This window comes from Gallus gallus, chromosome 14, assembly GCF_016699485.2.
Source record: "Gallus gallus isolate bGalGal1 chromosome 14, bGalGal1.mat.broiler.GRCg7b, whole genome shotgun sequence".
Lineage (NCBI taxonomy): Eukaryota > Metazoa > Chordata > Aves > Galliformes > Phasianidae > Gallus > Gallus gallus.
The window spans coordinates 13,180,376-13,207,603 of record NC_052545.1 but is presented as its reverse complement, the minus strand read 5'-3'; the positions used below and the strand labels follow the sequence as shown (position 1 = coordinate 13,207,603).

Sequence of the window (27,228 nt, the reverse complement as noted above, 5' to 3'; positions counted from 1 at the left end):
TTGGACCAGATGCTGCTGGTGGGGAGCTGGAGAACGTGCTCAGCACGGTGCTTGTGTCAGGACAGGCCCTCCCCCTCAGTTACAGTCTTAGATTAGCTATAAGAAGCTACTCAGAGCTATGGTCCTTTTGAACGTTGCATCATCAACGCTTTTCTTAAGAGAGACATTCTTACCTAAACTCACCTGCTCTACAGGAATAGCAGGGATTATCAGCCTCAAATAAGATAAAAACCAGCACTTGCTTTACCCCGTTTTTCCAGCATTATCCTCTATTCCTTAGCACTCTGTAACCTTTACTCCCGTGTCAGGGGTTCTGTTCAAGCACTTGTAGCTCTGTGCACGCTTGGGACTCATCCCGGTCATGCTGGAAGATCGCCAGTTGAATTCAGTGACACTGCATAGACCAGCACAGTCCAGATTTAGCTGTCTGGGCTCATCAGAGTTCAGTGCGCCTCTAACTGTGAGTGAACATTGACAAACGAGCTGGGACAAATTCCTCTGAGTCTGCAGCAAGTCAAAGTTCAGCCGTGGCTGTAAGGGAAGCAGCTCCTGCTTGGAGAGCTGCTAGCAACACTCAATGTAGGGAACTTCTTTCTGTGCCCTGGGGTGTCTCATTCTCAACACATAACTAGCTTTTGCAGCAGTGTCTTTCACTGTGTGTTTTGCTTTAAAATGTTCATTTTCCCACTTTGCATCTCTGGTGCTAAGTGATAAATTTGGGAAGGTCTTCTCCGTTACTGGCTGTAGCTTGATCAGAGCTGAAAGATCCTGATCCCTTCAGACAGCTCGTTGGCCTTTCATATCTGTATTGCTACCCTTCCTATGTGTCACAGGCGATACAAGTACTGTAGAGATCAAGAAAAAAGGTGCAGGGAAGCAAGCTGATAACTGTTCTGGAGCAGAGGATTGGGTTAAAGGCTTGAACTGTGAGATTGAAATCCAGCTTTGAAATTCTGTAAGGATCTCCACAATAGACACAGAGGCCATTCCTTCAGCATGGCTCTGGGTTTGGAACAGCACTTCTTCACTGGCAGCATTACTTCACTAGTGGTGCGTGCTAAGTGTCTTGTTGAAGTTTCTGCTCTGTGCAGTGTCATTTTTTCTCCTCCAGCAGCTCCTGAGGTGGCTGCAATACTTGGCTCCACCTCAAAATTGAGGTGGATAGCTCACCCTCTAGCAACCAAAGTTGATAGCAACACTGCTTGTGCTGCGCTTTCCCTAGAGAGGAAAGTCGCTGCCACGGAGATCCTTAGGTCCTGCCTTCACTCTCAGTCCCTGCTGCCCTAGTACTGTGCAAAGGTCCCAGCCAGCGAGCACTGAGCCTCACTCAGATGGATTTTGGAAGTGTTGCAGATAAGGAGAACGCAAATGCTCTGATGGAGCAAGCGCAGCATCTTGCTAACAAAAATGTGAGTATGAAGGTTTGCAGCCCCTCCCTGGGTCACTGAACCAGTGCTCTGCAGATCCCACGAGGGAAATGGCAGGAGGGAAACCCCATCTGCAATCTGTTGGAGCTCTGAGAGCTGCGTTTCCTCACTGGATATGCTGCACTCTTCCCTTCCATCAGCACGGTGATGGGAGAGGAGAGCTCTGCTCACTGGCACTGGCTGTCGGAGCTGTTTTGTGTCTCTAGGTGCAGCTGCAGGATAGGAATGAAAGGCTCTATGCAGGATTTGGAGATGTGCAGGAGAGGATGGGGAGGCTGGCTGGCTCCAAACCAGATTTGTCACCCAGAACGATCTTCAGTGAAGAGGAAAAACTGAAGGTAAAACAGATACCTGGAGAGTTAGAGAGAACTGAGCCGTGAAATCCTGTGAGCCCAGATCAGCAGTGAAAAATCTCGTGCGAAATGTTGGGACCTCCCCCCAAAAGTGTATGTGTTCCCAAAACCTAGGCTTTTCCATTTGCTCCTTGTAAATGTGTAGGCTGGAACAAGCTAGGACTGACTGCTTTCCCACCAGCTTCACACACCTTCAGAGGGAGATGCAGTGCTGGCACTGCTGCCCAGAGCTGTGGGAGCCCCATCCCTGGAGATGTCCCATGGATAGGGCCCTGGGCTGCCTGAGCTGTTGGGGGGCAGCAAGCCCACAGTAGGGGTTGGAACCAGATGGGCTTTGAGGTCCCTTCCAACCCAACCATGCTGTGATCCTATGACCTCCTCCTTCTGGAACAGACAAGACCTTGAGGCTGATTCTCTTCAGCTTTTCCTCCTTGAGGGTTCTGTCTTCTCCTTTTTGTTTGGTGTGCCTGAGGAGCAGTGTGCTTCAGGGCCACAAAGCTGGGAACTGATTGCGGTTCCTCTTCCCACTATTGCTCAGGTAAAAGGTGCAGCTGCAGGTCATAGAATCATGGAATCATAGAATCATTCAGGTTGGAAAAGACCACTAAGGTCACCAAGTCCAACCCCAACCCATCCCACTGTGCCCACTGACTACATCCCTCAGTGCCACATCCCCACAGTTCTTTAACACCTCCATGGATGGTGACTCTACCACCTCCCCGGGCAGCCTTTGCCAATCCCCACCACTCTTTTCTTTCTCAGAAGAAATTTCTCCTAACACCCAACCTGATCCTTTCAAGACCTCCGTCTCTGAGCTCTGATTCCCTGGTGCAGACAGTTGAAAAGCTTCGCTGGCCTCAGAATGGTCCGTGGACTTTTTCTACTGTCCTTTCTCTCTCGTAGATTTCCAAAGAACTTGTTGATCTCCAAATTGAGACAAACAAAATGAAGGAGCAGTATGAAACGGAGAAATTCGAGCTGAAAAATATGGTAGGTGAAAGATTTCACCTCTGCCAGATATCATTATTCAGGATGCACATTTTGTTGCATATCCATGTTTGCTTGCTTGGCGTATTCTCTGTTCTTTATCAAGAGCAGTGAATTTCCCCTGTTTCCCCAGGTACTAAGAAATCCACGTGAAACTCATCTTCCTTGGCGCTAGAACACCAAGTCTGGCCAAATAAATACCGTGTCATTACTGCTGGTCTCTTCCACAGCCTAATTCTTCTGCCCCCCCCCCCCCCTCCCCCCCCTCTGCAGATCCTGGCCCTGGAGAACCGTGTGCTGGAGCTGGAGCTTCGCAGCGAGAAAGTCAGCAGGGAGAGGGATGCCTTACGGGACCAGCTGCATGCTCTGGAGACCAGCAGGAAGGAGCTGGCAGATGAGTACATCATTTTGAAAAGTAATTACCTGGCACTAGGCAAAGAACTCGACCAGGAGGTGAGATGGCGTTTACTTTGGTTTTCTCCGCTCCATAACACAGTGATCTGACCTACGGATAACTTGGCTGTCTTTGGGTTGTTTATCCAAGCCAGGATCAGTCCTGCACCCACCCTGACCCGTGTGACTGCTCCTTTCTGCCATCAGGCTGCCTATTTTACGCTATCCCACCTCCCCACCCCTAGCAGTGCAAAAGAGGAGGTCATTGCAGGTCTGCTCTGAGTGCACGTTTCAGATCCCTTGGGCTGCCAGCACGCTTTGTTTCCCTTTTTTCTGCATGGCTTGCACGGGCTGCATGGGAACGCATTTGTAGTCTCTCTCACTTCATTTGGTGGCGGGAAGGGGCCTAGAAGTTTTTGAAGTTGACAAGCTGATAAAAATATTAAATATAAGCACGTTTCTGATTCTCCCTTCAAACACAGCGAATCTCCTGGTGACTGTTCAATTAGTGATGATTAACTGAAGTATTTCGGATCTTGGATTTGTGCGTTTCTTTGGCAAGAATAGCTACATTAATAGGCCTTCCTCTCCTCCCTCCCCCTCCCACTTCTCCTCTTTGAATTGGATCGGATGACTGACACGCTCCTGCCTCCCACCCCAGCACATATTTCAGCTGGTGCAGCCAAATGACCTAGTTTACTGTGCTGGCCTCGTGCTGACCTGTGATGGGAAGATGTGGGGCATGCTAGTTTAGAATCACAGAATCTTAGAATATTCTGAAGTGGAAGGAGCGTGCCAGGGTCATGGGCTCCACACAGCTTTCAGCACTGTTGGAATGAAACATCATCCTACAACCAGCAAAGCTCCACCTGGAGCATTAGTCCTTGTCTGTCCCTTCTCTCTTTACGATGAGCATCTCTCTGCAGAGCTCAAGTGGAGGGGGGTATACAAGACCATCCTGTTCCAAATAAATCACTTAGTGACTTGTGAAGCTATCCCTGTTAATACGGACATGACAGTGAGTGGGGTATGTGCTCCCAGCCTGTTCCAGCTGGTAAGCGAAAAGCCAACTGAACTAACGTGTTGCACCTTGCAGCAGGGATGCGTGCAGAGCACAAACACACCTGCTGCCATTTGTCTCCCAGAAGCTGAGGAGTGAAAATTTCTCATGAGGAAGCCAACTTGGCTGCTCTCAGGGTGTGAACCCCCCTGCAGCCCTTGTCCTGGGGAGCACGAGGCAGAGCGTGTGCAGCTGACTGTCGGCCCTCTGCTGAGACAAGTACAGCGTTCAGCCACCTCGGTTGCTTCTTGTCCCCAAGGGGGTGCAGTACGTTAGTCAAAAATTGGATTTTCAGGTTGCTGACATCACAGAATGATGGCTTGAACAGGTTAGCAGCAATAATACGCTTTTTTTCACGTGGAACGTTTCAGAGGGACAAAAGCACATGGATTAAGTTACGTGACTGGATAGCATCCTGAAGAAGCAGTGGAACGAGGAGCAGAAGCCAAGGGTGAAATCCTGGGTTGTAATCGGTAGGGTGAGGATTTTCCCCCGGTGTTTTGGCTCTGGCTGCTGAATATCCCTGCCTGGCTCCAACTTGGCAGGCCAGAGCTTGTCGTGGCATGGGCCTCTTGCTCATTATTTTCCCAGTGTGGACTTTCCCAAAGGAAATGGCAAAAGCAGCCTGCGGTTCTGCCCCCTCCCCTTCCCCGGAGCCCTTCGCGGGAGACAATGAACCTTTTACACGTTCCCAATTACAAGTGCTACTTGTGACCTTGCCAATATGTTGTCATGGCTGCTTGGCGCAGAAGCAGCTCCGCGGGCTCATTCATGGTCCCTTGTACGGGAACAGTTAGAGTCTCTGAATTGTTACAACCCCCATTGTACGCCTTGATTCACAAATCGCCCTGTGTCTGTCCCCGCCAAGGAGAGCGGCCGCGCTGCCCTTTCCTGTCCCTGGGGAAGTGCCTTCCAGGAGATGCCAGTCCGACACTTTGTGCCTGTTTTCCAACGCGCTGTAAATTCTTCCTTTTCAAGATGCTGACCTTTTCTCAACTCCCTATTTCCTCCTCCTCTTTTGTTCAGGGGCTTACACAGGCCAGAGCGGTGCTACAAAGCGAGGCCGGCGCAGGGAACCCGAACGTGCACCAGTTCCATGCGGGGTTTTCCCTGGAGCAGGGCCAGGAATTAGGGTACATAGGAGGCAGAGAAGCCCATCCTGAACCTGGGACTGCCTCCCTTCTTTTTTCTTTCCTGGTCAAAAAAAAAAAACAACAACAACAAAACAACCCGGTTCTTGCGTGCTGATGTGACCCCCTCTGATCAAATTGTCGGGGCTGACAGCTGCAGATGGATGGTTTTCGGTTGGGGAACAAGCCGCCTGTCTCTGCCTAGCTGTCAGTTTTCACAGCTGTATATCTCACCTCTTTGTCAGCCTCTTTTCTCCTCTCCTCTCTCCCTCAGCCCACCCTGTGCTATCTTTTGATAAGCTATTCTCTACATGGATGACTCAGATGACCTCTGCCTCCCATCCTCTCGATTCACTGCCATGGTAACAATTACTCAAGCTTGTCCCCAGTCATAAACCCCATCAAAGCTTTGTTATCTACATAGAAACCCTCCCGTGAGACATGAATTCCCCCAGTGTTCCTTCCAGATCACCTGTAACAGAGCTTTTCTCATTCAGATACTCTTTATCTTTTGGAAATGTGTCACTTCACACCAGCACTGCTTTGAATCTCACTGCCTACACGGTGCTGTGGGCTGTTTGCTTCTGGAGGTATGCATTCAAACAAAACTGGAATTAGCTGAGTGGCATCGGCCGAGATGGATGGATATTTGGCCATTCTCCCTTACATTATGTAGTCCGGCACTGTTCAGAACCATTGTTTGGGAAAAGACATGCCTAAATGTTGGGAAGCTGTGTGGGGAGTATGGAATTGGGGTGAGGAGGGAGGCTGGAGGGCAGGATGGAGAGGTGTTGGAGGAGCATCGCCCAGGGCTGGCACTGGGTTCGCTGCACCACGATCCCTATCTGAGAGTGAGGTGGGCAGAGGAGTAAGGTTACACGTGAATAATTCCGCAGGCTGTGCCTTCTGCCTGACAGTGATACCCAGCATTTCCATGAGAATTAGAAAACCACTGATATCTTTGGACGTATGAGAGAGAATTAAAAATGAAACTTGCTTTCAGGAAGGGATGCGAGCGCTGGCTTTGTGTACGCACCAAGAGCAGTGAGTATGTGCTGAACAAACAGCGTGCAGAGCTGGAGAGGCAGCATTTCAGGAGCTCTGTCCTTCTTGTTTGGCCTGGCAGGTCTTAAAGAATGAAGAGCTCAGCCTAGAGCTGCTCAGCCTGACCAATGCCAGGAGCACAGAGAGCAACCACCACCACTCCCATGCCTCGGCCACCGAGCCTGCTGCTGAGCCAGACAGAGTGCGAGTAACACTGCATCATCCCCCTGCTCAGAAGGTGAAGGTAAGGGCCTCTCTGCTTTTCTCCCAGTCTGAGCTCTTTGGAGAACAGGGGTCCAACATGTACCTCCTTCTTTCTCTTCCAAAAACAGCCAGAAGTCGTGGCTGCCCCTGAACATGAGTGGCAAAAGCCAGGCAGAAATGTGAGTGTGTGCTGCAGGGTCCTTGGGAAGCAGAGGGGGGGATTTATTCTGAGTGGCTGGTACTTGGGTTCTGTGGGTGAGCTGATGCCTGGATTTAGTTTATTTTCCTTAAGCTGTGAAGCTGAGACCAGAATAACTCCAGCTCTTGTGCAGCAAAAGCTGAGAGAGGGCAGCTGCCTATTGGGGAACAGAAGGAGGAGTTTAACAACCAACAAGTGCAGGAAATACTTGCTTATTGTCAATACTTGAAAAGATGGAGGTGGTAAAGCACCCAAAAATGGGAGCACTGAGCTATTTCCTGCCTCATTTCCATCCGCAGCCCAGTGACACCAGCTTGAGCTCCACCAGCAGCTCCTGGTAGGAGCCTGATTCTCAGGGTGGGCATCTCATCTGGGAGAGCATCTCCAGATGAAACATCATTCCTGGTGTGCTGCAGAGCACTGCTCACTGCCAGCCAAACTTGCCCTTACCATGTGTTTCTCTACCAGCAGGATTTGGGTTAGCTGGAGGCTCTCCTCACTTTTTCACTCTTCAAGAATCCTTCTGTTTCTGTCAGCTCTCCTTCTCATCTTCCCAATTGCTTGTCCTTCAGTTGCTTGGAAACCAGGATCACATAAAAGAGGAGATTGAAAAACTGAAGCAAACCTACGATTCGCAGCAGCAGAAGCTGGAAGAGAAAGTGTGAGTGTTTGGGAGCACACGTCCTTCCCTTATCGGGCACTGATGGAGCTCATTGCAGCTGAATGTGATCCCTACAAACAGGAGTGGAAACAGCCTCCGTTTGGTGTGTTCACTCTTAGAAGCGAGGCCTGGAAGCAAAAGCTGATGTTTGCAAGGATCTGAAGAGGGTTGAATGTCTCCTTACGAGTCTGTTCAGATACCTGACTGACTCATGCACCCTTGAAAATCCACTTTCAGTGACATATGTGTGGCAGCATGGGGAGCCTCTGCCTTTCTCCCCAGCAGGCAGCAGGCTGCAGTGGGGCCTGAGCCCCCACAGAGGCTGTTCCATTAGGGAGCTGGCTGAACCAGAGCCTCATTGCAGGCAGGAGGTGTACCTTTGACTGTGAGAGCCCTGAAGCCTCTGCTCAGTGCTCTGCTCAGCTGGTGGTGGCCAGCAACAGCTGCTGAGAGGTCTCTGTCATTACCTGTGATATCCTTCCCAAAGCTGGCAGTACTGGGCCTGCAGAGATGTTTGGGGACTGCAAATAAATACGCCTTCCTCCTCTTGTGCCCAGGATCGCAATGGGGAAGGAGCTGCAGGAGGCGAAGAAAGCAGTCTGTGACCCCCAGCAGAAACTGGCAGAGCAGTCAGCAGTAAGGCGAGCTCCCTCCCATCCCCTGCTGTGGTTCAGATATGGGTGCAATGCACAGAACCCAGAGCTGGCAGTGTGGTGGGTGGCTTGCACTGAGATGCTCCAACATACCTCCCTGTCCAGGGAGTTTGTGGCACCGAGGTGCTTCTCCCTGCATGGTTTCCTTCTTCAGGTGTGCAGTGCATGTGGTGGGATGTGCTGCTTGCTTAGGGTGGGAGGAACTGTTATTTTTGAAAGGGTTGGTGAAGTCACTTGCGGGGGATTGCAAATGACAAAAGGTAGCAGAGGAATAGAGACTACAAACATTCTAAGAAATATTCTGTACCAAAAGCTCTTCCCAACATCTCAGCTCCGGGGAAACAGAATATCTGAGAATTAAGCCCCCATTTCTTTTCCAGCTCCGTAATTCCCCTTGCCCAGCTGGAGGGTGAGGGCAGCAGTGTGTGCTTGCTGTGCCTAGGTGCTGCTGGCCTGTCAGAGCCAACTCCAGGAGGTGGAGGCAGAGAACTCCCGGCTGCAGCTGCGGCTAAAGGAGCTGAGCGAGGAGTACCGTTGCCGGCTCACGCAGTACATCAGGGACGTGGCGGTGGGTACCCCAGGCCTGAAGGAGGCTGCATCCTTCTTGCTGGCTGCTGCTGTTCCCCTCCTCTCTGGGCTCACAGAAGTGGTGGGAGCTGTGCTTGAGGCTGGAAGATCTCCCCACCCCATGCTGGGATGCTTGGCTGAGTCCTTGGCATGGCCTGGGGAGGAGGTGCCAGCCCCCTCCTGGCGCAGATTTCCTGTACGGCTACATTGAACCATCAGCAAGTTTCTGCTGGGACTTTCTTTCTTGGTCAGATTACTTGGATTGAAAGATCCTCTTATTTACTATGGCTGCCTTCCAGTTGGCTTCCAGTCCCCATTGCCCTGACAACTCCCCTCGGCAGGCCAGGCGATGCCACTGCTGCTTTGTTGCCGCCTCGCTTTGCTGCCTCCATGGTGCCCCTGCTGCTGTCCGCAGCGGAAGCTCTGCCAGCCCTGTGGTCGGCACAGAGCCATGTAATGCGAGTGCCTGGGACCTGCTCTGGGAACAAGAGCCTTTGGCAGAGCAAGGCCCACAGAGCACGGTGAGACCCAGCACAGGGCGGGCGTTTCAGGCAAGTTCAGTCATGGACACCTGCTTGCAATGGGGAGAAATCTTTTTTTTACCTCCTTACCTGTTGGCAATTGTAGTGGAAATGCTAAGTCACAGCCTGAGCCAGTGATTGAGCACCTGGTGGGAAGGCAGGGCCAACCCAGGGGAGCTCAGGTGCATGCAATGAGCATCTTCTGGGTGACCAGAAGGGCTGGAGCCAGGATCCACCCCTTCCCAGACCTCATTAAGGGTTGGCAGCAGAGGTGAGGGTATCTGCCTACCTGATGCCTTCCAAAGCTAGGCAATTTTTCTTCCTTTGTTTCTGTGTCCACAGTTGCTGCATTTGGGCTTGTTCTCTGTAGCCTAGGATTGTTCTACTCTGCTATTATTGCTCTACTTTCCGTTGTATTATAATGTTGCAGCAGTAATTGTTGTCCCAGAAGGTTAGCACCAAAGAACATAGTGGGATGATAGATCAGGAGACTGAGCAGAGCCACGTTTACTATGAAGAACAGCTTAACTTGTATCGGGGTATCTCATAGCTAACAGGGAGTGGGGCATGGTGGAAAGAATGCAAGATGGTGCTGACTGTGTTCCATAGATGGGTCACTCATAGAGGGACACTGGTACAGTGCACATCTGCCTTGAAGGGGTGGGGTGGAAGTTCATTTAAGCAAACTAGCATCTCTTCTTTAAAATTAGAAGATATGTGCTATCCTGAGTGCTGTTATCACAAATATTCCTGCAACTTCCATGTGGGAGATGGGTTACTTGCCTTTAAGGAATGACTTGTCATCTCCATTTTCTCCTCTATATGTTTAAAGGAGTACATGGACAGCAAACCTAGCACCCGAACCGGGCCTGGCAAGGCCCCAGCTGAGCATGCAGACATGAAGCGCTTTGTGGACAACATGCTGAAGGACATCAGGGCTTCCTACAAGGCTCGGGAGGAGCAGCTGGCTGGAGCAGCACGCAGCTACAAGAAACGCATGAAAAGCTTGGCCAAGAAGCATGAGAACCTGCTGATTGCATACAGGTAGGGCTAAATCTGGGCTCCCTCTGTCTCTTCAGGTCATTGCTGAGGACAAAGTGGAGGTGCCCCATAGCACCAGCACTCAGGCCCCTTGCTGCAAGGAAGGCAAGCAGGACTCCCAGGTGCACAGAGGTGTGGGAGGGCGTGTTTGTCTCCATGCTCTTGATAAGCCAGGAGGAATGTGTCTGCAGCTGCACACCACAGTGCTTGGGCACACTGGAGCTGCTTGTTATGCAGGTTCCTCCTGCCCAAAATTTGGGGTGAGAAACTGAATCCCCATTGGGTGATGTGGAAATGTAGAGGTACCACAAATAACTCCTGCTTCCCAGCCCTTCCTGCAGTGCTCTCAGCTCTGTTCCGCAGCTCTCAGCAACTTGGTCTGTGGGAAGTATAGAAGCCACAAATAGCTCTATAGGATGAGCTCCCCTCAGAAGCACTCCCAGGAATACTGCACATGCTGCTGGGCTCTGCCACTCACCCTTTGCAGGTGGTCTGGCTAAGCTAGCAGGACCCAGTTGTACCTCCAGCAGCTGCAGCAGCAACCCTCAGTGCATTACTTCACCAAAGCTACCAGGGACTAATGCCTCTGCCGTGTTGGTACAGCGTGCAGCGAGAGAAGATCCTCTCCCTGGGCAGCAGTGAGATGGATTCTGGCCCTGCTGAGCTCCACTTTGCCATCACAGACCCAGAGCTGCTGACAAACACAACCCAGGAGCTAAACCGGCTGCGGGAGAACAAAGCCAAACTGGAGATGCAATTACACGAATTGCAGAAGGTATTGCTGGGCTGCTGGCTTCTTGCAGCAGTGCAGCTGAGTGGGGAAGCTCTCACAAGCAATAGATCGAGCAATGAAATAGGTCTCTCCTCCCCAGGGGTTTGCTGTGTCTCTGTGGCACAGGCAAGGGCAATGCTTGCTCACTTTGTCACTTTGGGATGTCCAAGCAGGAGCAACACACACCCAAGCACACCAGTCAGCTCAGCAGCCTGCCAATGATTCTGCCTGGATAAAGTGAGGTCTTCCTTGAGTTGTGTGAGATACATTTATTTAAACATGAGCAGAATGGAAGACCTAAACCTTAAGACTCTCCTACACATCACTTCCTTGGCAGAGCACTGGGAGTTGCTGGGGTGCTAGGATACCTTCTTACCACTTTGAAGGCAGTGATAAGGCCTGTGGTGAGATTGCAATGGTTTAATGCTTACAGAAATACTTTTTCCTTTGCCTTCAGAAAAGACTGAAAGAAACCTCTGGTTTTCAGCTGTCTCCTGACCAGTAAGTCCTCTTTTCTTTTTTTCCTGGGATAACTGTAATTCCAAATTCTCCTTGCTGTATGGATTGAGGAGTCTTCTTTTTTTTTGCATTACTTGGAGACAGTAATAAATAGGGAGAAAGAGAGCTGATAGGAACTCATCTGAGAAGAAAAGCCAGCTGTCGTCTCAGCTCAGCACTTCCTGTGGTGAAATGAGTTGGTCATTTGGGCTTTGATCCAAGAAAGCTCTTAAGCACATGTTTGATTTAATCATGTTTTTAGTCCCACTGATCTCTTTAGAAGCTGGAGTTAAGCATACGGCTGAGTGCGTTGGTGGACCACAACCTGAGAAAGCCCAGTGAAACAACCCCAGCCTGGAGTGGCCTTCTTTCTCCTCCCTCCCAACACAGAAGCTGGGCAGCAACACTCAGGTGGCCCTGTAATGGCACTACCCTGGCTTGCAGATAGGCCACTTTTTTGGCTCATTTTGATCTGTCTCTTCCCCCTGCTTCATTCTTCTATTGAAATTCTACCAGCTGTAGCCATGCAGAGGTAGAACAAAGCATCAGAAAAATCCGAGCTGGGGTTTTTCTGCCTTATAAAATGTGGTGGCCTAGAGAATGTGCCAGGTATTTCGTTAACTGGATTCCAGCACAGAAGAGCTGGCCAATGCCTGAGCCATTGGGCTCCAGAGGAGTGCCTTGGAGAAGAGCTTGAGCCTTACCAGACTCTGCCATGTCTTCCACATAGAAAAATAATGCTAATCCTTGAACAGATGCACCCCAGAAGCAAGGCAGAGAAGTACCAGAGCATGGTGATGTATCTTGCTAAGGTTTTTATAGCTGTGAAGAAGCCCTATACACTTCAGAACATTTGTGTCCTGTGTGCTGGTAGTTTTTACCCTTGATATCACCTTGCTGCTCTCATCAGAGACACAAAGCCTGGTGTCACCACAGCACTGCAGCTCTAATTACCACCGGGTTTCTCATCTTTATCATTGTGGGTTCACTGTTTATTGTTCTCTTAACTTCTGCTCCCATGAAACTCCAGCCATGCTTTTCATGTGCCTGGGCTGAGTTGCAGCCACCAGAGGGAACTCGCACGGCCGCAGCGGAGCCGCTCTGCAGGCTGCAGCACTCGAACACAATGCATTCCTCAGTTCATACAACCAAAATTCCCTGAGCATCAGATGTGACCTGTATTTTGCTTATTCAGACTGGGACAGAATAGGAAGAACTTTCCCACGGCTGGGCTGCACAGACAGCTCACCTATCGCACTCGGCGCTCCGAGCGAGCGGCTCTATGCTCACAGACATGAAAAGCGCCAGCGTTTGGCATTGATCATACCCAGCTCTCTATTTCCATAAAGTTCAGTCTTGCAGTGTCAGGTTAATGACTCTTTCTGCTTGGAGTCCTCTGATGTATGGGTGTTGATGTGAGCTTGGAACAAATCCAGCCATCCCAGCGGGAATGCCAGGTTGGCAGAAGGGCTGTGACTCTCATGCCTGGGCACGGGGACAGCACTGTGTGCCCTGAAGAGGTTGGGGGCATCGGGATAGGAAAGGTTCCAAGCTCTGTGCTTTATGCTCTGATGGACACGAGTGCATCCAGCCCCCAGACAGAGCAGTGTGACTTGTACATGGGCTGGTTTGAATGCCTGTGCATGATCACAATCTTCTCTCTCCTAGGAAGCGGGACGAAGAGGGCTGGGCAGAGGTCAGGAAGCAGCTCCAGGAGTTCACACACACCACCCAGGTAAAGGTCTGGAACAGCCTATCTGACACAAGTCTCACGTTGACTCACATGCCAGGGACGCAGTGCTCCAGGTGGGCCCTTCTCTGGCCAAAGCGATGGCTGTGAGCAGCACACCAAGTGACTCTGCTCAGTGACACGTGGTGTACTCAGGGTGTGCTACTGAAAGGAGTAGACCAGCCTTTACATCTGCACATTGCTGGCTGGTATCTCTCCATCTCTTGTTTCACAGCTACCTCAACATTTGAGCTGAAACAAGCTGGATCTGTTCTCAACCTTGGTTCAAGCTATAGAGATCTAGCTTGAATGTGATTATGCCAGTCTGGTTCCCTCCGGATGCAAAGACATTTGCACTGCAGACAGGAATGGTGTGCCTTGGAGTTCTTTCCATCCACAGCATTGTCCTGCAGCAACCATGAAACTTGGGAGATGTGAGCAGGTTTAGCAGAGATGGGGTTTGCTGTCCAGCAGCAATAGGACTGCTGGGGAGAAAAGGGGGGGGGGGGGGGGGGGGGGGGGGGGTGCTGACACAAACAGTGCCATGTGGGACAATTGGGGAAGAGCTTTGGAAACAGAATGGAGGCTCTGGTGGGTAAACTGTGGATTGCTGGACCAAGGTACTGCATGTCATGGGATGTCCCAGTCACCTTGTCTGTACAGCCAATGGCCAGGAGGAAAGCTGGGCCACTGTCACCAGGCTTCTTTCTCTGAGCACATTGGTCTCCTGGCTGCCTCTGCAGCTTCATTCCAGGTGGTGCCAGAGCCAAAGTGCTTGGTCCCACCTGGCAGAGAGCTCCTTTGTTCTCATCTCACAGGGCTCCCTCCTTTCTCCATGCTTTCCTTGCCTCTCCAGGAGGATCTGGAGAAGGAGAGGAGTCAGCTGCTGACACGGGCAATTGTGGCAGAGGAACAGGTGTTGGAGCTGCAGGATTACATAGAGAAGCACCTAGCAAGGTGAGACTGTAGGATCCCCCTTGCATGTTCTCTGCCAGAGGTTTGTGATTGCCTGAGACATCACAGTGCCTACTGCTCTGTCAGTGCCCGACCTCACTGCTGCCTTCCCTCAGCACTGCCCGGTGCACCTATTGTCACACAGCACATCCAGCTGTGGACAGCTGGCACCATCCCCTGTTCTGTATGGCCAGAAGGCACATCTGCTGCCCTGCCACGCATCTCCCTTCCTTCAGAGTTAGCCCATCCTTTGGAGGTGGCTAAGGGAGGGTTGCCTAAAATCCAAAGCCTTCCTCAGGGGCTCATTGTGCCCTGCAGTAACCTGAACAGCTGGGCATGGAAGGGTGAGAACAACCAGAGCACATCTGTTGGAGCACCAGCCACCTTTATGCCTAGCACAAAGCAAGCTGGAAGCTTGGCTCATGTTCATGGGCTGGTTGCTGGTTCTGGTACATGGCAGAGGTAATGAACAGCTCTTCCCATGGAAAAGCACAGAGTTTTCTGCCTGTTGGGGCTGAGATACCAATGTGGCTCAGCACCTGTGCTGGCTGGCATGCAATACTTGACGACGCATGTTCTTAGCATGCAGCAAACACAGGGTGAAGCAGGCACTTAAATGGATCACCTCCATAAGTGAGCTGCCAGAGGGGCCATGAGCATGCTGGGGATCGCTGTTGTCTCCCTCTTGCAGGTACAGGCAGGAGGTGCTGCGGGTGAGGAAGCTCGCTGGTGGTGAGGAACCACGCGCACACAGTGCTGGGGCAGCTGATGCTCACTCACTGCCCAGATCCAGGAGGGCCGTCAGCCGTGAGCTCTAGCTCTGCCCTGCATCTCCAGGAAGCAGCACAGTTATAGGAAAAGACAGAGTTTAAAAGAAAGGGACTTTCTGTCCTGAAACTGGTCACAGCAAGCATCGTTCCCTGGCCAAGAGCTGGCAGGCACAATGCAGGGAACCATATGGGTGTCCTGAGTGTCAAATTAATGGTACTAAAATGGAACAAGACAGGGGAGCCGTGTTTGTCCTCTGAGCACTCTGCTGTTGGAGTTCTCCTTCCCTGAGCACACTGTGACTGGGACACAGGGCCACCTCCTGGGCTGCTGTTTGCTGTGTGACTGCAGGGACAAGTTCCTGCTCCTGTCCTCAAGGATGCTGTGATGCTTTTCCTAGGTCAGACGTGGAGCGAGGTGCTCTTGGTTTAAGGGCTGGCTCTTCTCCTTCCTTTGCTCCTTTCTGAGTTTGTAAAAGAAAAGGGCAGGAGTGGTTCAAGCTGGACTTCGCCTCTGTGAGGTTACAGAAAGGAGACGAGCTGCTCTGTCATGGTGAGAAAACCCTTTTTCTCTGTGTTGGGAGTAGAAAAAGGAATGCCATGTAATGTCAGCAGGACTCAATTGAATCCTTCAACAGCAGGTGAGCCAGACCAGCACCTTCCTGCCCCCTCTTCAGAGAACATTGGAGCAGAACCCTGAGGCAGCAAGCAGGGGCTGTTCAGGCCCTGCAGCTCAAAGGCAAAGCACAAGACTCCGAGGAAAACATTTATTCTCAAAAACTACAGACTGAAAAGAGGCACTGCAGGTGTAGCCCTTACGTTGAGTGCTAACTCAATCTGATTTTCCTTCTCCCTTGCTGATCGCTCTGGAAGGCACTCAGAGGCAAAGTCTTGGGGAAAGAGCCCAGCTAAGCACTACTCGAGCACTGGTGGAAGAGGTTCTGATGATGCCACATTGCTGGCCCTTTGTACCAGGCTGCAGGAGCTGCTGTCAGAGTGCACATCCCGCTGTGCCTCTCCGTGCCGCGCGCCGAACCTCCTTCATGTCATAGGCCCAGGCTTGCTCCAGCCCCTGCCCTATGGTGCTGCTTGGGGTCCAGGAGGGGAAGGGAAAGCGCCCAGCAACCACACGTGCCTCATCAGGGAGTTCTGCCAGGAGTTTGGCAGCCAGGGGGGGCTTCTGGGGAGAGAGAGACATCCGAGGCCGGGTGGCCTTAGGGAAGCATCACTGTGCCGCAGTGACCCACTTGCCGTCCCATAGCAAAACAGATCCCAAGTGGTCCCAAAAAGCAGCAGTGTCCAATGGCCCTTCCATAGCACAGGATGGGCTGGCTCTGTGATTTTCTTCACCTCCAGTCTCCTGTTTTTGGCCTTATTTTGTAAAGACAGTTTGCTCATATTCCAGATCTGCTCTCTTTTCTAAGGACAATCTCCCTGCTAGGCTTGCTGAGGATAGCAGTATCAGCACACAGACTTACCACGCTGGGAGCCAGGAACACAATCACGTTGTAGCAATCAGAAAGATTCGCCTTTAAAGAGAAGGAAAAGGGCAATGAAGGAAGCAAAAGGCTCTTGGAGGATAAGTATGGGGGCACTGCTGAGTGCTGTGTGCCTTAAGGCAACCAAAGATGCCACGGTATACTTGAATATCCCAAGATGGAAAGGACCCGTAAGGATCATTGAGTCAAAGCTCCTGCCCTGCCCATGGCTGACACCCAGCATAGCCACTGTCCCATGCAGCTGTTACCTTCCACAGATCCTGCTTCAGGAAGGAAACCTTCCCCTGGTATCCAGCCCTGCGGGCCCGGTACCTGGCAAGCCACAGCAGCCAGGGGTTGAGCTCATAGCCGACAGCTGGCTGGAGTCCTTGCTTGTAAGCTTCAATCACCTGGGGGGTGAGAGAACTGGGGCTGTGATAATGCTGGTGGGTTTGGGGCCAGGAGACCTCCCCACTGCTCCCTGCTGCCTCCTGCCCCAGGCACCAGGGCTCAGATGTATATTGGGGTCTATATAGGGATCGCTGGTGTATAGAGGGGAGCTCGGGGTGGGTGCCTATAGGAGGCACAGGGCATGCATGTAGGGGCTACATAGGGGTATGTAGGTGTATTGGTGGGGTGTTGGTGTCTATAGGAGTGTACCTGAGGGGCACCCTGGGGCAGCCCTCCAGCACCAACCCCAATGGAGGCTTGCTGGGTGCAGCTCTGTGGCCCTGGGGATCTCTGCACTGGGGATGCTCTTGAGGTTCCCTCCCTCACTGGGCCCCCCCTTACGAGTCGGCCGTCCCCGGAGCCCAGATCTGCCGTCTTCCCCGTGCGGCCTCGCAGCAGTCCCATCACATTGGCCACTTGCTGGGCACTGGATGGCACATACGGCACCTGGGGGCAAACAGCAGGGCGGGGGGGGGGGGAGGTTTCACTCCACACCCGGGCTGCCAAGCAAAGGGGAACCCACGGGGGGGGGCTTAGGGGGTACCTGCAGATGCAGCGGCACCCGGCGGAAGCCAGGCATGAGCACAGCAGCCCACACTGCATAGGCAGCCAGGCCGGTGGTGGCTGCCAGCTGCAGCAGCCCGCGGCCCCCCAGGGCCTCCCCCTGCAGCTGCCCCGCCAGCTCGTCCAGCGCCTCCGCGTCCATTGCTGCCGGAAGGGGCGGCCCCGAGAACACCCGGGCCTTCCGTTGCCTGCATGGCCACGCGCCCGCTGGGTGCCTTTCACCCACTGCTCGGCTGCCAGCACCGAGGCTTTGGCTGGGGCTGCTGGAGGTGGCAGCTCCCGGCGTGGTTGTGCACGCTTTGCATGCTTGTGCAACTAATGCATGCTTGCACACGCCCACGCGTGCTTGCACGTGGTTGTGCACGGTTGTGCGTCCACGCTTGGAGCTCGGTTAGCTCCCCACTGCCGCTGGCCCCGTGAGGCTGTGGGAAAATTCCAGCCCGCGGGTCGCAGCGGGGGACCCGTGCCCACCCTCAATTAAAACCCAAACCCGGGAACAATACCACATCAATTAGGGGAGCGGTGCACAAAGGGCAGGCAGCTTCCCAGCCCTGTGCCGGCGGTTGCTGACGCATCATCGCACCGCACGTCCTACGGCCTCTGCCTTCCTCCCTATATCCCCCATGCCCATAGTAACGATTTTGGGGTGGCTCCCAGCACCCTGACCCCAAGAACCTGGGGCCTACCCCGAATCCTAAGGGGAACCCCGTGTCCCTGTGATGGGGTGACATTGCTGTGCTCCCAGGGGCTGCTCGGTGTCATTCAGCCCCCATTAAGAACGTGTCCCAGGGCAGTGATGGGAACGGGGCACACCATGGGGACAAAAGGCCGTTTTTAATATTGGGATCTATTTGTATTTGCATAAATGAATCACCTCGTGCCATGTGGGTAAACATTCTTCAAAACCTCCTTGCTGTTTATCCACAAGGAGAAATCACTCATGGCCATGTCCCTGCACAGCACCACTGCATGGCATGGGGCTCAATGGCAGCGGGGGGGCGGTAGGAGCTTCCCCCCCCCAGTGCTATGAGACAGCCCTAGCGTGGCTGCAGCCAAATGAGACATGGGGATCACTCTGATTTTCCGCGGCTCGCTGGCAGGTGGAGCCAATTAGGCTGAGAGTGAGCAGAAAATCAAGGAAATAGGATCCAGGGGCTCAGGGCTGGGGGTTTGGGCAGCACAGGGAGGGGAGGAGGAGGGGGAAAACCCCAGGGTGCAGCTTGAGCACCCCAGGATGCCAGAGGGAGGGTGATGAACGAAGCCATTCCCACACACAGGGTGCTGGGGGTCGTGGCGTGGTGCGGGGCTGAGCAGGTGGCCATGCGTGGGGAGTGTTGGAGCCCCGGTGCCTCTCATCCCTCGTTGCTCCCCCCGTCGAGGCTGCGGCGGCTGCAAAGCGGCTCCAAGAGCTGGGAATTTGTCACCATGCTCTGGGAAAGCTCCTTCCCACCAGCTGTCAGCATCGCCAGGGGTCCCGGGGGTCGGATTTGGTGTGGTTAAAGCTGGAGGGGGGCTGTGGGGCAGAGCCCAGGGCTTGGGATGGGCATCCTCCACTGGTGCCGCATATATGTACCCAAAATGCCCCAACCTACCTGATGCTGGGCAGCCTCCAGTGCTGGGGGGGAGGGACTCATCTTGACCCTATGGGGCATTCCTGACTCCAGGGGCATCATCCTAACCCAGTGGGATACCCCTGACCCCATGAACATTATCCAGTCCTACAGGGCATCCCCTAACCCCGAGGTCATCATCCTGACCCCAGGAATGTTATCCAATCCTATAGGGCATCCCCTAACCCTGGGGACATCATCCAACCCCGCAGAACATCCCCCGGCCCCACGGCATCTCTATGTCCCAGAGTGCTGTGTGCAGTGGGGACATGGGGACAGAAGGGACGGGGGAAGCAGGACAGCCCTGGGCCAGGCATGAGATGTCCATCCCCCTGCTCGGGGCGGGCTGCACACAGCCGGCCGCCTTTGTGCGTTCCTTTGTGCCCCGCGATTCGCGCGTCCCGGCTTTTATCTGGCAGTCGGGAAGGGGGAAGGAACGGGGGGGTGGGGGGGGGGGGGGGGGAGTAGAAAAGGGCTGGGGGGGAGAAAGTGGCGCGAAACGATCGCTGCCTTTGTGCAGTGGGGATGGTGGCGGGGACCTTGGGGACACGCCATGGGTGCCATCCCACAGCGTATTGCCCAAAGGGCTCCTGGATTGTGGTGGCCATGAGGTCCCCTGTGTTGGGACACTGAGTTGTGTAGGGGGGTCAGCTCGTGGGTTGTCCCCAGGCCCCCCATCTGGCGCAACCATTGGGACAATGGGGACGGCCATCACCTCCAGACCCCCATCCTGGGTCCGGGTGGCACAAAACCCCGTGCCACACCGCCATCCCTCATCCATCCTCGCCACCACAGAGCCTCTCGCCTTGTTTTCCATCCTGCGGAGGAAACACGAATGGGGTGGAGGCTGCTCTGCCCGCTGCTTGGTGCCAAGAGGCCATTTGGCTGAGGGTGGGCTTCAGGGGCGACGCTGAGAGGACGGGGATGCCAGGACCGTGGTGCCATCCCCAAGACCCAACTCACCATCCCCATCCCCAACCCACGGTGGCGGTGACACCTCCTGTAGGAAGCCATGTCCCGGCGCCGTGGGGAAGCAGGGGTGGGCGGCCCCGACCCGAGGCAGAGGGCACCAAAAACACCACCGAAAATCCGCGTTGGAGAGAAAGCAGCGCCGCAGCCTTTTCCGCTGCAGCGGAACGAGCTGATTTGGCCAAATAAACAGAGAGGGAGAATAACAAGGGACAGAAAGCCTCCGGATGCTCGGAGCATTACATGCAATAATTTCAGCGAGAGGAATGTGCTGGGGTCACAGGAGCCGGGATTGCGTGGGCAGCGCGGGGCCCTTTGTCTGTGCTCATTTATTGCTTTCCCACCTCCCTCCTCCAGATTTCCCACTCCTTCCCCCTATTTTGGGGCTCTGTCCCACCCCCAATCCCGGCGCGGCCCTGAAGAACAGCATAAAATCATGGAGGAAAACCATAACGTGTCCCACACCATCTGCACAGCTGCACTCCTGCAAGCAGATCCCAGCGTTTTATCTGCATGCCCATATCTTAATTAAGCTCCAAATCCGGCAGCGCTCATCGGGAGCGGTTTGTGGATGGGGAAGAGGAGCTCCAGGGCCGGGCTGGGCACAATGGGGCCTTGTGGCTGTGGGCTGTGATGAGATCGGTGGTGACAGCAGCAACACGGGGCGGGGGGCGACCCCGGGAAGAGCAATTTGGAAACAGCAATATGTATCTACACGCATCTATGGATTCCCATGGGTGTCTGCAGCCCTGCGGGGTGTGGGATGCTCGGCCGTGCACCGCAGTGCTCAGTGCCCATCTGTCACCGCTCGGTTAAAGAAGGCCACAAACATGACAAATACAGCTTAGTTTATAGATATATATATAAAAAACAAAAAACAAAAATCATAAATTTGGTATCGTTATAACTTTAGTGCACATACGATGCCCCCCCCACCCTCAACGGTCCGAAATCCCTCCCTGCCCTGGTGTGGTGGCACCGGGGAGCCACTGCGGAGCCACAGCCCCGTGGTGGCCCTGTGGTGTCCCCATGTGGGCAGTGGCACAGCCCCACCTCTCCCTCCTCCCGTCCCCCTCCCGCGCTCAGCACTTTGGTTCTGATGGGGACCCTCCATGCCACCTCTGCTCCCTCCTCAGCCTCGCTCCTTCAGCCTCGCTCCTCCTGCTCTCCCCTCCACCCGCGCCCCCTGTCACCCTTAGGGCCAGGACACGGCTCTCCATCTCTGCAGCCCCCCTTCCACCCTCAACACTGCCGATCCACCTCCTCTCCCCGCTGTCACCACCGCGCTGTGCCACCGCTCTCCTCATGCCCTGCAGCGTCCCCACACCTGCAATGACCCCTCGGCCCCCAGGACCCCCAGCCCGGAGCCCTCTTCTGCAGCCCCCCCAGGGTCGTGCACTGGGAAAATCCCATCCTATCCCGCAGGATTTTCACAGGGCTGTCCCCACCCACCGTGCTCCCGCGTCCCTACGTGCCTGTCCCTGCAGACAGCATGCAGCCCCCTCCACGCGGTGATGCCCTCAGCATCCCAGGGCAGCGGGAGGGGGCTGAGATAAACACATTTTCCAGTGTCTCTCGAGCAGGGCTGCTCCCAGCTCCCAAGCTGGGGGCTGCCCGCCCCGAGCTGCTCAGTCCACGGGGAACTCGCAGGGGTTCTGCCTCCTGCGCCGGGCGCCCTCGTAGATGCGCTGGAAGTCCTTGTAGCGGGGAGCGCAGCTGAGCCATGCCTCGCCAAAGTGCAGCCACCCCGTGAAGAGGAAGGTGCCGGGGCCCGGCCGCACACCGCAGCGCAGAGGGGTGCGGATGCTGCCCACCGCCCTCCCCGGCCGCCCCCCGGTTTGGAAGAGGGGGAATTTCTGGCGGTGGATGCGGACGGCACTCACCCCGATGACGGATTCCTGCAGCTCTGCGTCGTTGGAGACGCTGTGGATGGTACCGCGGACCACTGCGGGGGAAGGCAGAGAGAGGGATGAGTGTGCACCTGCCCCCATCCACACCTCCATCCCCATCCCTGTCTCCTTGCCATTCCCCTTTCTTATCCCCATCCTCACATCCTCATCCTTGTTTCCTTCCCCAGCTCCATCCCCTTCGCCATCCCTATCCCTGTCTTCTTCCCCTTCTCAGCCCTGATCCTTATTCCCACTTCCATCCCCATTCCTTATTCCCATCCCCGTTCCTTATTCCCATCACCATCCCTGTCCCCATTCCCATTCCTACTCCTTTTCCTCATTCCCATCCCCATTTGTCCCCCTCCCTGTCCCCATTCCTGTTCCTTTTCCCCATTCCCTTCCCTATTCCTGTCCTCATTCCTGTTCCCATCCCCACCTCCATCGTTATCCTCATTCCTGTCCCCATTCCTGTTCCCTATTCTTGTTCCTTATCCCTATTCCCATCCTCACCCCTGTCCCCATTCCCATCCTCATCCCCATCCCCCAGCAGCCTCAGGGACCCACTGCAGGCCGATGGAGCAGCAGAGTGAAGGGGAATGCATGGCCCCATATGGATGCAGAATGGGGCCATGACATATGAGAGTGGCGCAGGGCACCATGGCCATGCCACGGGCTGGATGAGGACAACACGGGGCTCTCAAATCAGCACTGTCCCATCACCCCGTCCCTACAGCATCCCACTTTGTATTTCCCTCCCTCCTCCCGAGCCCAGGGATGCGCTCACCAAAGTCACTAGTGCAAATGGCCATCAGGAGCTCAGTGTCGTTGCACGGCCGGCACACCCCTGCAATAGCCAAGCACCGTTGTCACCGCAGCCGTGCCCTCACCACGAGGGGAGAGAAATCCCCCTTTTCAAGAGGTTTTCCCACTTGAAGCACCCGAAGACGTTCTCACCTTCGGCAGGCAGTGCAGGGCGGGCGAGCCAGTCCCCCCGCAGCTCATAGCGGAAGGCAGCGATGCGGCGGCTGATGTCGCGCTGCGGGGTGGCCTGCAGGAACAGGGCCACCTGCTCATGGGGTGGCCAGCTGAAACACCTCACACGGGGCCGCGGGGCCGCCTCCGCCTCGGGCAGCAGCAGCTCCAGCTCCCCATCCCGCTCCAGGTAGAGCTGAGCCCCCCGGAAGGTGCCAGCGGGCTGAAGGCAGGCGGTGACGTGTCGGGGGTCGCGGCCATCGGCGGTGGTGGCGGGGGGCAGGCGGGGGGCCAAGCGGAGGCGGAGGGCTCCCGTGGGGTACAGCCACTCCAGGGAGCCCTCGGCGCAGCGCAGGGTGAGCTGCTCCACGCTGCCCGCCTCCTGCGACAAGCCGCTGCAAGGCACCGGGTGTGGGGTCAGCGGGACCCCAAGTGCAGACCCCAATCCGTGACCCACCCGAGGTGTCCACGTATGGGAGCATGGAAACCCCAAAGAGAAATGCCAGAGCCTTGACCCCTCGGCTTTGGGGTGCAGCTTGGCGATTTATCCCCATCTGGGGATGTTTCCTGCGTGTTTTCACCTCCTCGCCCCCAAATCCACCCCATTCCCTTTGCTCTTTCTGGGAGGACTTTCAGGTGCCGGGATCTGTGGGTTGGGGGGGGGGAGGAGGGTCACCGCGCTCCCTGCTCCTGTGGGATTCGAGTTCTCACGTTCCCAACGGAGCGTTTTGCCGTTCCTGGCGCCGGGGCTGCCACGCAGCGAGCCGGGGGAAGCGGGGCCGCCTTTAGGGTCGGGGGGGAGCGGGGGCGGCCGCTTTGTCCGGGCCGATGCGCTGGCGGCTGCGCGGCCCCGTGGCCCCGCCGCAGCCCCTCCTGCCGGGCCCCCGCTCTTTGTTCCCGAGTTCGGCGCCTTTCCGGGGTGGGAAAAGGCCCCGGGGAGAGTTTTGGGGGTCTCAGGGAGAGTTTTAGGGCCCCAGCAGCCATTCCGACCAACCAATCGCGGGGCTGTAGGGAGAGGGGGCACCGCGTGGAGAGGAGGATGGAGGAACGCACGGGTGAGTGGGGGGGAGATGTGGAAAGGCAGCTCGGAGCCCCCCCAGGCTGAGGGCAGCTTTTTGGGGCGTCGGTTCGAGCGAGGAAACTGAGGCAGGGGGAGATCCGAGGACTCAGCCTTAGGAGATGTTCGGGGCTCTCTTCGCCACCGGCACCGGGCTTGGAATCGGGACTGAGATCGGGATCGGAACGGGGATTGGGATCGGGATGAGCCCTGCCCCACGCATCCCGGAGCTTACCTCCCCCTCCAGCTGCACTGATCCGCCGAGAAGCTGCCGAGGGCAGCGGCCAGCCCGGCGAGGCACAGCGCCCACAGAGCCCGCATGGCCGCTCCGGGGCTCCGGGGCTCCCGGCAGCGGCGGCCCCGGGGGCGGCGGAGGCGGCGGCGGCCCCGGCCGTGGCCGCGGAACGCAGCGCGCTGGGGAATTTGGGGGGGTGGGAACCGGGGGGGCCAATCAGCGCCGCGCCCCCAAACTTTGAGCCAATAGGGGCGAAGGGGCGGGGCTGCCCCCCTTCCCCCCCACTTTCCCCCCCCAAACCTCCTCCCTGAGCATCCCACGCGGGGAATGGGGATCGGTTCGCCACCTCCGGGGGACCCCAGGGCGTAGGGGGTTATCCCTTCCCCACAACCCCCCCCCGTAACCCGGGGACCCCCCATCGCATCCCCACGGAGGGGATTGTCTCGAGAGGGGGCCGCGGCGTGTGGACCTGAGCCTGGCTCACAGGGCGCACCCCGGGACCCCCCAATCCCATCCCCACATCTCCCTTTGGAAGGGTTTCCCCCCAGTTTGGACAGCCGCTATCAGCATCCGGCCTCCAGCCGCACATCTGCATCTCCTCCATCTCCCCTTCTTCTGCGAGCTGCTCCCAATTATGGCATTTTGATTTTATTTTCCCTTCAGACACCATTGTGCCGGGCTCACAAACCCTGCAATTAATTAAGTTTCCATCGAGTGACAGCCCGCCAAAATGTTTGAAATAAACACGGAACAATTGCTATGCGATGATACAGGCGGAGAACAAAGTCCCCGGGGAGAGGGTGGAGCGGAATGGAAATGAGGGATTGTAAATTCGGATGGCAGAAAGAAAGAGAAAGGAGGGGAAGAGGAGGGGGCCGGGCACGAGGAGGAGGGAGAGGGATTCAGAGCCCTCCGGCCATGAAATGACACTGAAAGAAGTCAATCTGATGGAATCCGTGGAAAATTAAGGCCGGGAGAGGGTGGATGCTGTGGGAGGTGGACAAAGGCAGCAGGGTCAGTGCCACTGCCCACCGAGCTCCCAGAGCCCGGCCTGAACCGGGCTGAAATGAGTTGAACTGGGCCTGAACTGTGCCGAAATGAGTTGAAATGGGTCCGTACTGGGCTGAACTGGGAAGAAGCAAAGCCCTGAGCAGCACGCACAGCCCCAGGCCGCTCATCGCTCGGTGAGCCCGGGTGGGGCGAAGCATCCCTGGGGGCAGCCAGAGATGCCACCAACTGAAATACCTTGGCCCAGGAGCTCTGCCCATGGCCGTGTCCCCAGGCCGTGCCTCCGAGCCATCACCCCGAGCCACCTCCACTGTCCCCCCTGTCCCCCACGACACTGTGCTGCGGTCCCCCCACCCCAACCACCCACCTGCTACAGGGGCCACCACGCAGCCACCTCCACTGTGGCCATGCGAGGCCACTTGTCCCCACGCTGGGGACATCCTGCCACTCTCACCCCCGTAGGGTTGGCTGCCCGGCCCCCTGCTCCCGGGTCGCCGGGGGTCCCCGAGCTTCTCGGAGCCCCGGGGCCGGGATGCTGCGGGCTCGCAGTGCCCTCTTGTGACTGCGGACACGGCTCTGCATCCCCCCATCGCCGACCCCCCCAGCGGGGATCTGGGGTCAGCAGCTTTGGGCCTGATCCTGCCTCACCTCTGCCCATACACCGGCATAGGGCACGGTGGAGTAGGGTGGGCAGAAAGAGGGGCTGTGGGGTGGGCGGGGAGCTGCAGGGGCTTCTCAGAGGGGAAGGGCTGGGGCCTGACCCCAAAGAGCTGCTCAGAGGCTGGGGCTCCCCATCCCCTCCTGAAGCTGCGGATGCGTGGGGAGCTGCTCCCACTGAGCCAAGAGAGCCCGTGGGAACTGCGGCTGCGTCAGGCACCCACACCATCCCCAAAAAATAGCTCCAGAGGCCTCACGTTGGCTCCCAGCCTCGCTGGATCCCAAGACACTGAGGGTCCCGGTCCCTGGCCTTATGTGTACCCTTGTCCCCTCACAGTGTCCTGGGGAATGGTCAGGAGGGGAACTGCATGCCAAGGGTCCCCACGGTGGGGCAGGGTCCCTGAGTGAAGGTCCCTGCAGCACGATGGTGGACCCCATGGCCAAGTGAGGGTCCTCATGTAAGGACGAGATTCCCCATTAGATGGGTGAGGGTCCACATGGCCAGGTGAGGGACCTCATTTTGGCGTTGGGTGTCTGCAAGTGAGAGAAGGTCCCCACGGCAGGATGAGGATCCCAGAAGTGGGTGAGGCTCTCAGCAGCGGGATGAGGGTCCCCATGGCCAGAGGAGGGTCCCCGTGGCAGGACAAGTGTCCCTCTGGCTGGGCGAGGGTTCTCATGGCCAGGTGAGCGTACCCACAGCAGGATGAGGGTCCCCACCTCTGGGTTCTGCCCTCACCCGGCTTCGAGACCTGGAGAATATTGCACCCCAGATGGGGACCACAGGGGGCTGAGCCCCACTGGGGGCAGCAGGGCTGCACCGAGGGCGGTGTCCCCAGGCTGTCCCCATCATCGTCAGCCCCCAAAGCAGAACCCGGCAAGGCTGTCCTGGCACGTGCATCCTCTCCGGCGGCGAATGGAGCTGCCTATTGATTTGCAGGCGGGCTAAAAATAACCCGCATCTCTTCATCCAGAGCTGTGAAAAATCCCCCATCGCTAGGCGACGGGTTACCGGGAGACAGCCATCGCTAGGCGACCGCGGTTGCCGCGGCGACGGCACCCTGCGCACTGCGGTCCAGCTTTGGTACCCGCGGTCCGGCTGGCCCAGGGATGCTTGGCCCATAGCATGGGAACCGAGCCCAGCGGCCTCCAAGAGCCCGCGTGGGTAGCAGGGGTGGGAGCTGGGTGGGATGCCACCCGCTGCCCACACAGGGGCTGCTGCTGGGTGGCTGTTCCCATGAGGACATCCCTGCGGGGACACGGCGTGGCAGGGGGAAGGACCCCCAGGCTCTCGCTGGGGTCACTGAGGGACAGATGTGTGACACGGAAAAGGCCACAGACCCACATGTGTCTGCTGACTGATCCCTCCGGCCCCTTTTCCT

At 56.1% G+C, this 27,228-nt stretch overlaps 3 protein-coding genes across 10 annotated transcripts; 1 reads left to right on the top strand and 2 right to left on the bottom strand.

Annotated features, from left to right (window-relative positions):
- Positions 1-1,220: 1,220 nt before the first annotated feature.
- CCDC78 (coiled-coil domain containing 78) lies at positions 1,221-15,221 on the top strand. Of its 3 annotated transcripts, XM_001232921.7 has the most exons (15): positions 1,221-1,409; positions 1,634-1,765; positions 2,684-2,770; positions 3,041-3,220; positions 6,477-6,638; positions 6,727-6,777; positions 7,370-7,458; positions 8,016-8,094; positions 8,554-8,679; positions 10,032-10,243; positions 10,844-11,015; positions 11,470-11,513; positions 13,179-13,245; positions 14,096-14,196; positions 14,885-15,221. In XM_001232921.7, exons 1-15 carry the CDS (start codon positions 1,332-1,334, stop codon positions 15,009-15,011), a joined length of 1,707 nt encoding a protein of 568 aa, XP_001232922.4. In that variant the 5' UTR covers positions 1,221-1,331; the 3' UTR covers positions 15,012-15,221. The 3 variants fall into 3 exon arrangements, with proteins under 3 accessions (XP_001232922.4, XP_004945463.2, XP_040503673.1); XM_004945406.5 differs by lacking the exon at positions 6,727-6,777; XM_040647739.2 differs by lacking the exons at positions 13,179-13,245; positions 14,096-14,196; positions 14,885-15,221 and adding an exon at positions 11,612-13,084.
- A 492-nt stretch (positions 15,222-15,713) lies between these two features.
- Positions 15,714-17,610, bottom strand: FAM173A (family with sequence similarity 173 member A). 6 transcript variants are annotated; one of them, XM_046900575.1, is made up of 5 exons: positions 17,433-17,610; positions 17,231-17,335; positions 16,708-16,848; positions 16,439-16,489; positions 15,714-16,331 (listed from the first exon to the last, which is right to left on the bottom strand). In XM_046900575.1, the coding sequence occupies exons 1-5, from the start codon at positions 17,592-17,594 to the stop codon at positions 16,038-16,040; spliced, it is 753 nt and encodes a 250-aa protein (XP_046756531.1). In that variant the 5' UTR covers positions 17,595-17,610; the 3' UTR covers positions 15,714-16,037. The 6 variants fall into 6 exon arrangements, with proteins under 6 accessions (XP_046756531.1, NP_001264080.2, NP_001264081.2 ...); NM_001277151.2 differs by having other exon boundaries at positions 15,714-16,140; NM_001277152.2 differs by having other exon boundaries at positions 15,714-16,140; positions 16,772-16,848.
- A 3,258-nt stretch (positions 17,611-20,868) lies between these two features.
- Positions 20,869-24,365, bottom strand: METRN (meteorin, glial cell differentiation regulator). Its single transcript, XM_425223.7, has 4 exons — positions 24,185-24,365; positions 22,875-23,287; positions 22,705-22,764; positions 20,869-21,976 (listed from the first exon to the last, which is right to left on the bottom strand). The coding sequence occupies exons 1-4, from the start codon at positions 24,268-24,270 to the stop codon at positions 21,660-21,662; spliced, it is 876 nt and encodes a 291-aa protein (XP_425223.3). The 5' UTR covers positions 24,271-24,365; the 3' UTR covers positions 20,869-21,659.
- Positions 24,366-27,228: the final 2,863 nt, after the last annotated feature.